The sequence below is a fragment of the Ochotona curzoniae genome, unplaced genomic scaffold (assembly GCF_017591425.1).
Source record: "Ochotona curzoniae isolate NIBS_2020 unplaced genomic scaffold, NIBS_Ocur_1.0 contig_3498, whole genome shotgun sequence".
Lineage (NCBI taxonomy): Eukaryota > Metazoa > Chordata > Mammalia > Lagomorpha > Ochotonidae > Ochotona > Ochotona curzoniae.
Window position 1 is genome coordinate 34,704,219 of NW_024465885.1, and position 13,578 is coordinate 34,717,796.

Sequence of the window (13,578 nt, forward strand, 5' to 3'; positions counted from 1 at the left end):
AAAGTTTATATGCTTTAGATTGTGTAGGAGGGCCTGAAGGATAGATGTACAAATAATGTGTCAATTAAGGAAACATAGGGTTTTTAGAAGATATAATGGTATTTCAAATTCATTTCTGAGAGATGTGCCAAAAGTAGACCTCAGATTTTCAAGGTGCCTAAAACTGCCTATTGGATATGAAATTTATGTTTCATTATGGCAAATTAATCTTTGGGATATTTGTTTTGAATGTAAAAGATTGAAGGTCTCCTTAGATTTAATTTTTCTTCCAGTGTTTGTTAAATATGTTATAATTTTGACTTGGAACAAATACAATAACACTTTTCTTCTTTTTTAAAGATTTATTTTATTTTTATTGGAAAGTCAGATATACAGGGAGGAGGAGAGACAGAGAGGAAGATCTGTGTGTTGATTGACTCCGCAATGAGCACAACAACTGGAGCTGAGCCAATCCAAAATCAGGATTCCAGTGCATCCTCCGATCTCCCAGGCGGGTGCAGCAACTCAAGGCTTTGAGCTGTCCTTGACTGCTTTCCCTGGCCATAAGCAGGGAGCTGCATGGGAAGTGGGGCCACCAGGATTAGAACCAGCACCTATTTGGGATCCTGGTGCATTCAGGGTGAGGACTTTAGCTGCTAGGCTACTGTGCTGGAACCCACAAATAACACTTTTCTGTAAGATGATAATAAAAATTCTGTTCATGGAAAGTTTAAAAATGAATCAGAGAAAAATATAAAGTTTTACTATAATCATTAACTTTTTAAAAAAAGATTAAGCATGTTGGTTATATGTCACCATGCTCATGTTTTGTTAATAAGTGACATCAATGTATTAGTATTTCAAACTGCAGTTAAGAAATCATTTATTTTGATATATTGAAGAAACTCTTTAAAATCATGTGTACTGACAAACAAAATATATGGAAATATTAGTGCAGAGACACAGAATCAATTCTATATGAATTGGAAACAAGTTTATATTACAATCATACATGATAATTGAGGTACTGAATTAGATTTATGATTTATTCCACTGTATTGGTAATTTGCTAATTATTCACAATACTTAATGTGGGTTTTATCAGACATCCTTCATTTTACTAATACATGAAAAATTCCCAGATTTGGGAAATGCAATAGAGAATCTGTGCTAGGGAACTTGTTTATGCCTAATGATGCTATTTCAAAGACATATTAATAATGAACTCAAACTTGGATTTTAAAATAATAGTTTTGTCAGATCCTCAAAATATTACCAGGTTAGTACAAAACAAAACTGGTTAAATGAGATCACCTTTTTTCTGTTTTGTTATTTTAAAAAGCTGAAAAGTAAAAACTAAAAAGACAGTGTTACACAAAGGTGATTAATAGAAGTAGGTTATATCAGCCATTCATGATCTTCCATCACTTCCCAACTGGCTCTCACAGTAGGGCTGGGGCAGACCAAAGCTAGAAGCCTAGAACTCAGTCTGAGTTCTTCACAGGGGTACAGTATTGATCCATTAAATCGAAAGTTCAGCATATACAATATAATTAATAGGCAAGAAATACAAACAACAATCATATTAATACATGTTCCTCTTTGTCCATACCGTCACCATAGTTTATGTCACTTTTATCTTTAGGATAGTAACTATTCTCACAGAGAAGAAAGCATATCTCAAGGATTTGCATTTATGTGTCAGCTATTGACACTGGGCATCTATTCATAGGTTTGTTGGCCATTTATATATTTCTTAGTTTGAAGTCTGTGTACTAAAATACTTTCCCTTTTTCTTGACTGAATTGATTGCTCTTTGTTGATTTTTCTTTGGATTGCTGATATATTCCAGCTATTAACCTTTTTTTCAGATAAGATTATAGGTTTTTTGTTGATGTTGTTCCCTCATCTGTTCTCAGATGGCTGTCCGCACTTTTGATTGTTTCTTTCACTGTGCAGACACTTTTGAGTTTGGTAAAATACCAAGTCTGTTTTCCTTTGTTGCCCCTGTTTGGAGGCTATCTAAGAAGTCATTCTCAATATAAGTGTACGAATATATCCGCTTCCATTTTCTTCCACCAACTTTGAAGTCTCAGGCCTTAAATTTAAGTCTTTGAACAATCTCGAGTAAACTTTTGTGTATGCTGAGAACTAGGGATCTAACTGAGTTCTACAGGTTTACATCTAATTTGGGGAGCACTTTTTATTACAGAGATTGTACTTTCTGTGATGTATAATCTAAATAATTTTTTCTCACATGGGCAAGATGAATGCATGTGGATTATGCTGGTACCCTTTTGTTTTGACTAGTAGAGCTCTCTAATATGATTTGAAGTTAGGTATTGTGATGCCTCTGGTATTTTTTTCCTTAACATTATTTTGCTTTTCAGTCCCTCTTGTGATTCCATATTAATTTTAGGATTTTTGTTTTAGTTATTCAAATCCATGAGTGAGCAATGTGTTTCCAGTTTTTTTTTTTCAATTCTTGATGTTTTTTCCTCCAATGTTTTAGATACATATATATATATTTTTTTTTTTACAAAGATTCTTTCACTTCTTTGAATCTATTTCTACATTTTGGATTTCAAATTTAGTATTGCGAGTTCCTTTTTAATTTCTCATTCGCTTAGTTTGTCACTGCATGTAAAAATCCTGCTATCTTGTAGGTATCCCAGATAGGTTAGTGATAAGACAGGCTATCTTGTATCCTATAACTTCATGGAATTGGCTTATCAGTTCTCCAGCATTTTGGTTGGCTTCAATTTTTTACATGTGCATTGGCTTCCTTTTTTTTTTTTTCTAACTCTGATTCCTTTTCTTCTTCCCTTCCAATTTCCTTCCAAATATACTTATACAGCAATGGATAAAAGTGGTGGAAAAGGAGATAAGCTGTATTAAAAACTGAATAGAAATCACTTCGATTTTTTGCATTCCTATGATACTGTCTTCTGCGTTGTTATAAAAACCCCTTTCAATCCCAAGGGTGCTCCTCTTCAATACTTTTTGGGAGAGCTTTGATTACGTAAACATGTAGTATGTTGTCAAATGCTTTCTACATATTAACTGAGATGGTCTTAAGATTTTTATTATTTCTTGTGTTCATGTTATTTATTCTGTGTATTTACTTATTAAAACTCCACCATCCTTCCTTCTCTGGGATAGGCCACAGTTATAAATGATACATTAGAGTATGAGATAATTTTAAGGATTGCATTCAGTTTGCTAGTTTTTTTTTAAGATATTTTTTGTATCTATATTCATCTAGGAAAAAGCTTTGTAGATTTGTTGTCATTTTGTGTCTTTGATTTGGGGTTCAAAATGTTGCTGGCCTCCAAAATTTAGCTTCCCAGAATTCCATCGTGTTGAATATTTATCTGATATTATCTCCTGTCGTTCACTCTTCACAATTTGTCTATAATATTCCTTTTTCTGCCTCATTCCTAAAATAGCTTCCATGTCCTAACCTGAGTCATAATGAAGGTAGGTGCCAGTAACTATATCCAGACATCACACAAGTGTAGATTAAAACAAAAATTTGTGCATTGTCTGCAACTTTCTTGAAAGATGTTGTAGAAAGCTGGATTAGAAATGGAGCAGCCGGGATTCCAAGCAATACCCATGGGAAATGCTCGTGTCTTAGGTCATCAGTTAACTTGATACACCACAGTACAGCCTTCAGTTTGATTTTTTTTTTTTTTAGAGAAGTAAGCCTTTATTTCGTTTCGTAGATAAAGCTGGCTGAGCTGGTTGCTTTTTGGCTTAGTCGAAGAGACCAAAGCCCATATCCTCGTCTGACTCTTCCGACTCCTCCTTGGCCTCTACCTTGGCTGGGGCTGCGGCTGCAGCAGCAGGAGCAGCAGAGGTGGCAGCAGCTGCAGGGGCAGCAGCCACAAAGGCAGATGGATCAGCCAGGAAGGCCTTGACCTTTTCAGCAAGTGGGAAGGTGTAATCTGTCTCCACAGACAGAGCCAGGACCCGCTTGTACCCGTTGATGATGGAATGGGGTACAGAAGCAACAGTCGGGTAGCCAATCTGCAGAGACACACTGGCCACATTGCGCACACCCTCCAGGAAGCGGGAGTGCAGGGTCTCCTCAGTGATGTCCAGCACTTCGGGGTTGTAGATGCTGCCGTTGTCGAACACCTGCTGGATGATCAGCCCGAAGGAGAAGGGCGAGATGTTCAGCATGTTGAGCAGCGTGGCCTCGCTGGCCCCCACCTTGTCTCCAGTCTCGATCAGCTGCACGTCACTCAGGATTTCGATTGTACCCCTGGAGATCTTGGTGGTGATACCCAAAGCTTGGAAGAAGGAGGTCTTCTCGGGGCCCAGACCGGTGTTCTGAGCTGGCACGGTGACTTCACAGGGAGCAATGGCCCCGGCACGGGCAGCAGCAGGCACCTTGTTGCCCAGCAGCATGTCCCTGATCTCAGTGAGGTCCTCCTTGGTGAACACGAAGCCCACGTTGCCCCGGATATGTGGCAGGAGTTTCTCGAGGGCCGGGTTGTTCTCCAGGTGGCCCCGGATGTTCTTGCCCATCAGCACCACAGCCTTGCCCCGCAGGAACATGCGGATCTGCTGCATCTGCTTGGAGCCCACATTGTCTGCTCCCACGATGAAGCATTTTGGGTAGTCGTCCAGGAGTTGGATGATCTTAAGGAAGTAGTTGGACTTCCAGGTCGCCCTGTCTTCCCTGGGCATCACGACGGTGCGTCAGGGATTGCCACGTGGGGTTTAAAGACGATGTTCCTCGCACGAAGTCTTTATAACTACTTTTACCCTTTCAATGAAATGTTGTTTCATGCTTTCTCCATTTTTCCAATCTTTGTATTTTGTTACACTGTACTTTGTGTGTTACACGAATCACTTTGAATTTTATTTGTGGCATTTCAAATACATCCTTTAGTTTAGGGTCTATTTCTGGAAAACCATTATGTTTTTTGGAGGAATCATTCCACCTGCTGCCTTTTCTTTCTTTTTCCTGTGTTGGCTTCTGCTCATCTGGTTTATTAGTACCTTTTTATTGAGTATATTGGAGTAGTAATAGTCAATGTTTAGATGATATGTAGCGAATCCCTTGACTTGTTACTTTGTATTTGTTTTTAAGTGAGGCTAAAAGTGTAACCACATGGCAAACAGTGGCAGTGAGCAACACCATGGTCTAGTATTCAGCAAGATCATGGGAGTAAAAATATGGCATTGAGACGAACCTGTGCATCTTAGAATTTGTGTCTTCAGACATGAAAGCATCATATTCCAGTAATATGCTAGGGATTTAGATAGCCAGAAGTTAGCTCTTGGCTCTGAGGTAAGCAAAGTCATCTATCTCATAGTCGTCACACTGGCAATCCTCAGCAGTGGGTGCCAAGACTTGTACCGACCATTACGGCTCTGCTGCTCTTTGATGTAGAGAGGACTGCCTCCAGTTCCTGTCTGTTCAGTGAATCGTGATGTGATTTGCAGCACTAAAGCCCTAGACTCAGGAAGATATGAAGCAGATCCTGTCCCAGGCCTACAGATATGTAAGGAGCTTTTGCACTGGTAGGTATGGCTCCAAATATTTGGAATGCAGCTATGTGTTTACAAAGGTTGCTCTCTTTAGATTCTAGTGAATTTAATAAAATCAGTATGGGTTATTTCACTCCTTGTGTCGCAGGATATAATGAGGGTTTTACTGAGATACCCCATTGTGAGAGTTGTGTGTTGGGGTTGCTGTAGCCATTCGTCTGAAATAGGACAATGCAGAAAAATAATTCTCCAGATGCCATGAGTGAATTATGAATTTATTTTGGGGATTATAACTACCACATCAGTGGGGCAAATCCCATACAGCCAGATGAAAATGCCCCTGGTGCTTATGCAAAGGTGGTTCTGGGGTTTGTGCACATGGATTTCTAACATGTTAGCAGCAGAAGGAATTTTCTCAGGTTGGTTCTAGGATTTTAGAGAATGCTGCACATGCTAGCCTAAGGAAGATGAGGGGAATCTCCGTGCATCATGCTAGGGAATCTCTCCAGAGTTTATGCCCTGAAATCCCACAGTTGCTGAGTGCAGGGAGTCTGCTCTCTAGCCTGTAGATTTACCCTGACAGGTGTTGGTGGTATGAGTGGGACTGCTTGCTGTCTGAGTTGGAACAGACTGCAACAGCATTTTTATGGCAGCAGATTGAGTGTGCTGTTTCTGTTGAGCAGGGGGGACAGACATGGAGTAAAGCTATGTGACTTCCTTTCTTAGAATAATGTAATGATTCACATCCCAGTCAGGTCCCCAGGCTGGACGTGGAGTAAGAGCTGAGTGTGGAATTGTCCCAAACATAAAACAAAACAAAGAAATGAACATAAAACACACAAAACTGTGGTGAGCCCCTATGGGCTTTGTCCCTATCTGTTTTATTCTGTTACTTTTCCACAGAGAAATTCTCCACTGAAATTATGGTATTTTATTGACTGAAAGATCTAGAAAAATTTCAGTAACTAAAACAGCAAGAATAGACCTAGAAAGTGAAGCATGAGCTATTATATATTCAATTAAAATGTCATGTAATGTTATGTTTTTGAGTAATTATTAAAGATTGGCATGAGACTCTCTTATTCAGAGTATTTGATAGGCTAATTATTTGTTCCATGTTCCTATGCAAATAATAATCCCATTGGTGTTCTAATTGGCAGCAATAGATTTGCATTTTTGTTCTTGTTAGTAACAAATATAGGAAACTAGCCGTGATAATGGCAGTATTATGACTGAATACTATAATCCAAAGGACAATATAACAGAATCATGCATTTGATTACTAGAAGAAATGAATGTTCATTGACAGTATTTTCTCATAAAAATTTATCATCATCATTAACCAGGGTCAGTCATGTAGACAGTGCAGAAAGATACCATTCACATACACATACTGTTTCTAGCGCTAAGTCTTTGAACACTAATTATTTTTATCCCCTTTAAAAATAAACGTGACTTAGGAGCATAAACTCATTTAATATAGCTTAAAGCATTTGATATACATTCTAATTTATTTACTATGCTAACATCAGTCTATGACACTAGAGGCAACTTATTTCCATACGGTTATGACATACACATTTTATAAGGATGATTTAAATCCAAAGCAGATTTAGATCGATATGGTGTCCAAGTACAAGGTTCTTCATTTGTTACAAAATAGCAACGCAAAGGAAAATGTTTCATTCTTTACATAGCAATAGCTCCGAAGATTTCAGACTCATAAAATAGTACTGCAATTGGCAATGTTCAGTCATGTGCATCTGTATCTATAAAATACACGTTTCCATATGTGGATATATACATATGTGTATTTATACACATTTTCTATGTATGTACACACACACATATATATATAAGCTTTTTTGTTACTATAATTAAATACCTGCAAAATCTACTTAGGAAAAGGAAGAGATTTGATTTGACTCAGTTTCAGTAGATCTGATATGTGCATGCCTTGGGCATCTGTTGGAACATCTACACACAAATGACATTGTGATACGAAAAGCAAGGAGAGCCAGTGAGCACGCTCAGGTATGTGTAACCAGCCTTTCATGACAACTCCTTTCAAAATAACAGTCTTGATTATCTCAGATCTTCCCACAAGGCTCACCTCATGAATCAACAACTTGACTCACTTTTTGTCATTGCAGTATTATTGGTGCCCAAATGTGTACAAGAATTTGGGTAGAAATCTTGTTCAAAGTAAAATATTCATGTATCTATAGATAGATAGATAGATAGATAGATAGATAGATAGATAGATACATGTAGATATATATAGATATATATATATATAGGGAGAGGTGCAACTGAGAAACAAGAAAATTGAATATGTAGCAATATGCTATTTTGAGAGGGAAAATGCTCATGCAACTTACAATGCATTACTAATTATTTTCATTCATTTTGAAAGGTATCTATTTTTTAAATTAGCATTTACAAACTAAACATTTCCCTTGCTATCTATGGAGAAAAAAAAAACATACGTGGAATATGTTTTAATATGGCATAGTTAGATTTCAGTATTGTGTATGGTTTAAAACAACCACGCGGGTTTCTCACATCTACTGATAACATCATGCTTGAACTTATATTCTTAAAGTTGTATTTATGAAATATGTAAAAAAAACACCACAGTATATTAATCACATGTAGAGATTTATTATTTTTTCAGGATATTCATATGTCCCAGTGTGTCCAGACAATTAATCCTTTATGTCTATATTTGTCATACTAATTATTAGTTTTAATTTCATTTCTCAGGAATATCACAATTTAGTTGATAAATGATAAGGAATGCCTCAGTTAAGGTGAAGTGATTTCTGAAATGTGACATGGAATTTGTGAATGACTTAAAGAAACCAAAACCTCAGCGTTTAATTTTCAGAGTGCTTTATTTCTCATAGATTCAAAATAAATTAATAGAAGATTGGGATTAGAAACTAAAAAGGCACAGCAGAAACCACAAACAATTAAGGGGAGCCTGTGATAGCAGAACAAATCTTGTGATGAGTTAAACAATGTTTTACTATTCAATAACTTAAAATCAAGCGATCCACCTAAAGACACCAATAGATTTGAACAACAACAACAACAAAAAACTCTCAATAGGGCATATAAAAAAGGCTTGATATTTGAAAAGCTATTCAACATCACTAATTATCAGAAAAAAACCATTTGTGTGTGTGTGTGTGTGTGTGTGTTTGTGAAACCACATCAGGTAAAACGTAAACCTGTTAAGGCTGTATTTTACATTCCAAAAATTAAAAATAAAAATGTTGATGATGACAATATGAATAAATTTGGACACTTTAACACCACTGACAGAAGTATAGAATGGTATAGCAACTATGAAAAACAGCATAACTGGCCAGCACAGTGGCTGCATCGTCTAACTCTCACCTGAAGGCCCCAGTCTCCCATATGAATGCCAAGTTGTGTCCCAGCTGCTTTTATTCTCCATCCAGCTCACTGCTTGTTACCTGGAAAATAGCAGAGGATGACCCAAAGTCCTGGAACCCTGCGCGCCTTGGGAAGACCCTGAGGAGGCTCTGGGCCCCTGGCTTCAGATCAGCACAGCTTTGGCTGTTGCAGATATTTTGGGAGCGTGATTTTCTCTCTTTGTCTCTTCTTCTCCCTGTAAATATACCTTTCCAATAAAAGTAAAATACATCTTTAGGGAAGAAGATTGCATTAGTATTTAATGCGTGAATGTGGCCTTTTCTTATAATTTGCCATTTTTATTTTTGATTATGTATCCAAATTAGTTGAAATGAGAATCTCAAAAGATTTTGGTACTTCTGAATTTAATTAGTGTTTTTGTTTGTTAAATGACATATCTTCAAGACTACAATGCTTTTTCCCAGGTTTTCTTAGTTGCGTGTCATGTGGAGCCATGAATTCTTATTTTAGTCTATCTTACTAGTGCAACATCATTCTAAGTGGAAATTATGTAGTGTATTAGAGCACAGCCTTTTAAGGTTTATTTCAAGTCCAGTTTCAAGTATTCCTGACACTCAACTTCTTTTATTGCTTTGTAACCCTTCTTTTTGTTTTGTTTTGTTTTGCTTGCCCATATTCATTTAAATTATTTTCACTAAAATAATATAAATATATTATACATGTTTTTATTTTTGGAGTATCATGAAATGTTTGACACCTGTTTATACTGTATATTATCCAATCAATTAAATTATATCATTATGCTTTAATATTTAATATTTCTTTATGGTGAAAACATCCAAAATCTCATCTTCTGTGTTTTTTTTAATGTAAACATTGTTTTCTTTTTAGCATTATTTCTCTTGTTACGGCTTTGTATATATTGGGACTCCTTCTTCCAACTTTCCTTGTTCCTTCCCCATTTACCCCCGACAAACTGCTTTTGTTACATCAACATAGTAGAATAGACCTTCAGCACCAACCACATATTGTGCATTCTGCTATATAAATGTATCATGACATTATAGGTATAGGCAATGGTACAAAATCTACTATAATATTGTCAAGATACATTGAAAAGTTTCATTGGATGTCCTCTTCATATTGTTCTTTGTTTCCATACTTTCTGGAGAAGAATCTTATTGCTGCTTCTGATAACTTAGTTGCAAATCTTTTACAAGTAACTCATTTTTATCTTTCTCAGATAAATTTTCATCTTAAAATATTAATATTATATCAGGAGCTTGGAGACTAAGGAATTCTTTCTAAGTGTACATGTAGTTTAATTTGTAATGCTTCTGGAAAAGGTAGATGCTAACTATAATCTTTGTCAATGTTTCTTATTTTCATCAAGAAACACACTGTCCACAACAGAATTTGAAGCTTCAAAGTCAAAACATATTTGGCCTCATTAGTTTGTTGGAGCAAGACTATCTATAGGTCAGAATATGATTTGAAACTGATCAAATTAGGCATTTGTTTTATATGCAATTTCAATAGTCACTTAGAATGTAGGAATACGGGATATTCAAAGAAGGATATTCATATCAAAGCAAATGTTTAGAAATGCTCACCTGATGCACTATTCAACTTATTTTAGAAGAATTGCTTAAGTTAAATAAAATTATCTAAATACACACACTGCAAAATAAAAGCAATTCTTTGTTCAGAACTGATGTTTTCCTTGATGAATTCACACAGAGACACTGATTTTAATCAGTCAAAAGCTGAGTGTTATATTCATATATTTACAAAAACAGACTCAGTAAAATTCCTTATCCCACTTTAGAACAAAAAAAAGTAAGCAGATAGGAAATATTTTATTTTAAATGCTTAAAAGACAAAGCTAAGTGAAATTAGTTTTGTCAAATACTTGCTTACAGGGCAATAATGCTAGTGGAAAATAAATGTATCAAGAGTGAACTATTTTTTCCAGCTCCTCATTCTACACAAATTAACAGAAACTTGAGAGAGGCAGTCTGTGTTGTTACACTACAACTTAAAGAAACCACCAAGTTAATGCAAACAAAAATACAGCAAACTTATAGATTCACAAAAGTGGAAAATCCCTCACATTTTATGCATCAATAAATATTATTTTCTAAAAATGGCCACTATTTTTTTAATAAGGCCTTCTTTAAAAAATCTGAAAAAGAAACCATGTATTTAAGTTTAACATGTAGAAAATTTATAGCAAGACAACACACATCTTTAAAAATAGTAACCGATCATCGACTCATTTCAGAAGTGGTATGCTGAGGAAACATTTTATTGGACATTTTATTAAACATTTGTTTTATTGAGCAGTGGAACATGCTAAAACATGACAGCTAAGTATTTGTATTTATTAGTTATTGAGGAACATGGTTTTAGGATTTTGGGGGGTTTTTTCAAGACAAGATAAAATTTTATTCAATAGCTCATTTTTAATTTATATCAAAATACTTTTGTATGCTAACCATTATAGAACATAGTGAAATGACATTGATCATTGTTATGTCCATACAGAAAATATGAATTACCAATATCAATCATGAATGATAATTTATTGGCATGCATCAAATGTTACCATATTAAAATTAGAGAAATTAACACTTTCAGAAACTTTATATTAATTATTAAACAACTTACATGAGCCAAATAATTAGAAATATATAGAGTATTAGCTAATTGGAAGAATGAATCAACAAATATTTTCTCAGAAATAATACAGACTCAAAGGATTTAATGTACATTTTACTGGATACTTACATAATAATTAATGCAATGTTATAGAAGTGCAATCAGAAAATAAGCAACTCTCAATCATGCATGTGTAATTGAAATAATTTGTTTTACAAAACCTTGAATTAATAGTACATAGAATCCCCAGGCATTATTAATTCAGCTCAGCACAGTGATCATTCCTTACATAACCACAATATTTTTCTCAAAGTCAAGATATTGGCTCTGACAACTGGCATAAATGACCTGATCCACATCTTGCCCATGGGTGTCAGTTACCTGAATACTTGAACTGGCACCTGGATTTGAAGTAGTCCCCTGACTGAACCCAGACATCATGATACAGAAGGTGATGTTAAACACAGTGTCCAAATGTAACAAAACACTGCTCTGAGAATGAATTCTGCATCATATTAGTTCATTATTCCTTGATCTTTTTTTTTTCCTTTATTTTTTCATTTTCCTAATTTCATTCCATTACACTTTCTCTTTTCACTTCTAAGTGAACATGTTATGCTGGTATCAGTTTTACAACTCTACTTTCCATTGTTTGTTAAAAGCAAATTCAAACCTAAATTTATGAATTCTAACTCTGAAATCTCTGAAGAAACATGGAGAAAACGCTTCAAGACCTTGCTGATGGCAATGACTTTTTGGATAAGACACAAAAATTACAGCCAATAAAGATTAGATAAATTGTTTGTGAAACCATTTCTATGTAACAAAGAAAGCAATGAATACGCTGAAGAGATGTGTGCAAATTAATATTTGAAATCTACTTGTCTGAGCACAGCACAATGTGTCAATGCCTAAATCCTTGCCTCACTTGCACCAAGATCCCAAATGGACACCATTCATGTCCTGGCTGCTTCACTTTCCCTTTCTGCCTGTGGATTAGGAAATCAGTGGAGGGTGGAAGGATGCCTGTACTTTGTTGGAACAGTTCCTGCACCTATATGGGGTCCCAGAAGTTTCTAGCTTCTGATTTCAGATTGGATCAGTTCCAGCTATTGCAGTGACTTGGAGAGTGAGCAAACAAATGGAAAATATCCATTTCTCCAAAACAGAGAAAATATCTTTGTTTCTCCTTCTTACTAAAATTTGTCTTTGCAACAAAAATAAATCAATCTTTTACAAGAAGAAAGAAATCTACTTATCTGACAAAGGATTAGTAACAAGAATACATGATAAACTGAAAAAAACTCAACATCACAGACGATCTCAGTTAAGAAATGATCAAAGTGCATGAATAGACAATTAAAAATAGAAATAGAAATGGCCTTCTGATGTATCAAAAATTTGTTCAGATTATTATCCACCAGTGAAATGCAAATTAAAATCACATTGATAAAATATCTCACTCCTGTTAGAATATTATCAATAGGTCAAAAAAAAGACAAAAATGGGAAAACCATTATAACTCCTATGAGTGATTCTTGGGGAAGTATATTAGAATATCCTATATTTGAAACAGTATGGCATTTTCTCACATTTTGAAATACAACTGCCATATGACTCAGCAATATCATATCTTGGTGATATGCACCAGTCAGGAATATCATTGTATTAAAGAGATACCTGATTCAAAAACACATTTAAAGCAGCACTCTTGACTACTGCCAACACACAAAATAAATCGAGGTGTTCTTCATCAGATGAGCAGATAAATAAAAGGCTTTTTATGTATAAAATTGCAAATAATTCATCTAGAACAAACAATTCATATCGTATGCTAGAAAATGGATGGGAGTAGAAGATATTTTGCTAAGTGAAGTAAGTTATACAAAGAGAGAAAAATATCACAAGTTATCCTTAATATGTGGGAGATGAAAATATAAATAGAAGAACCCCTTAGTCTGAATACAAAATGCTGATTCCAAGAACCTGAATGGATTGAGATGGCTACAAGGAGTCTCCAAAAAAAAT

The 13,578-nt window shown here is 35.4% G+C and overlaps 1 protein-coding gene across 1 annotated transcript; it reads right to left on the minus strand.

Moving 5' to 3' along the window:
* Positions 1-3,663: 3,663 nt before the first annotated feature.
* LOC121156766 (60S acidic ribosomal protein P0-like) lies at positions 3,664-4,733 on the minus strand. Its single transcript, XM_040980666.1, has one exon. The coding sequence runs from the start codon at positions 4,675-4,677 to the stop codon at positions 3,739-3,741; it is 939 nt and encodes a 312-aa protein (XP_040836600.1). The 5' UTR covers positions 4,678-4,733; the 3' UTR covers positions 3,664-3,738.
* Between the last annotated feature and the right edge of the window lie 8,845 nt (positions 4,734-13,578).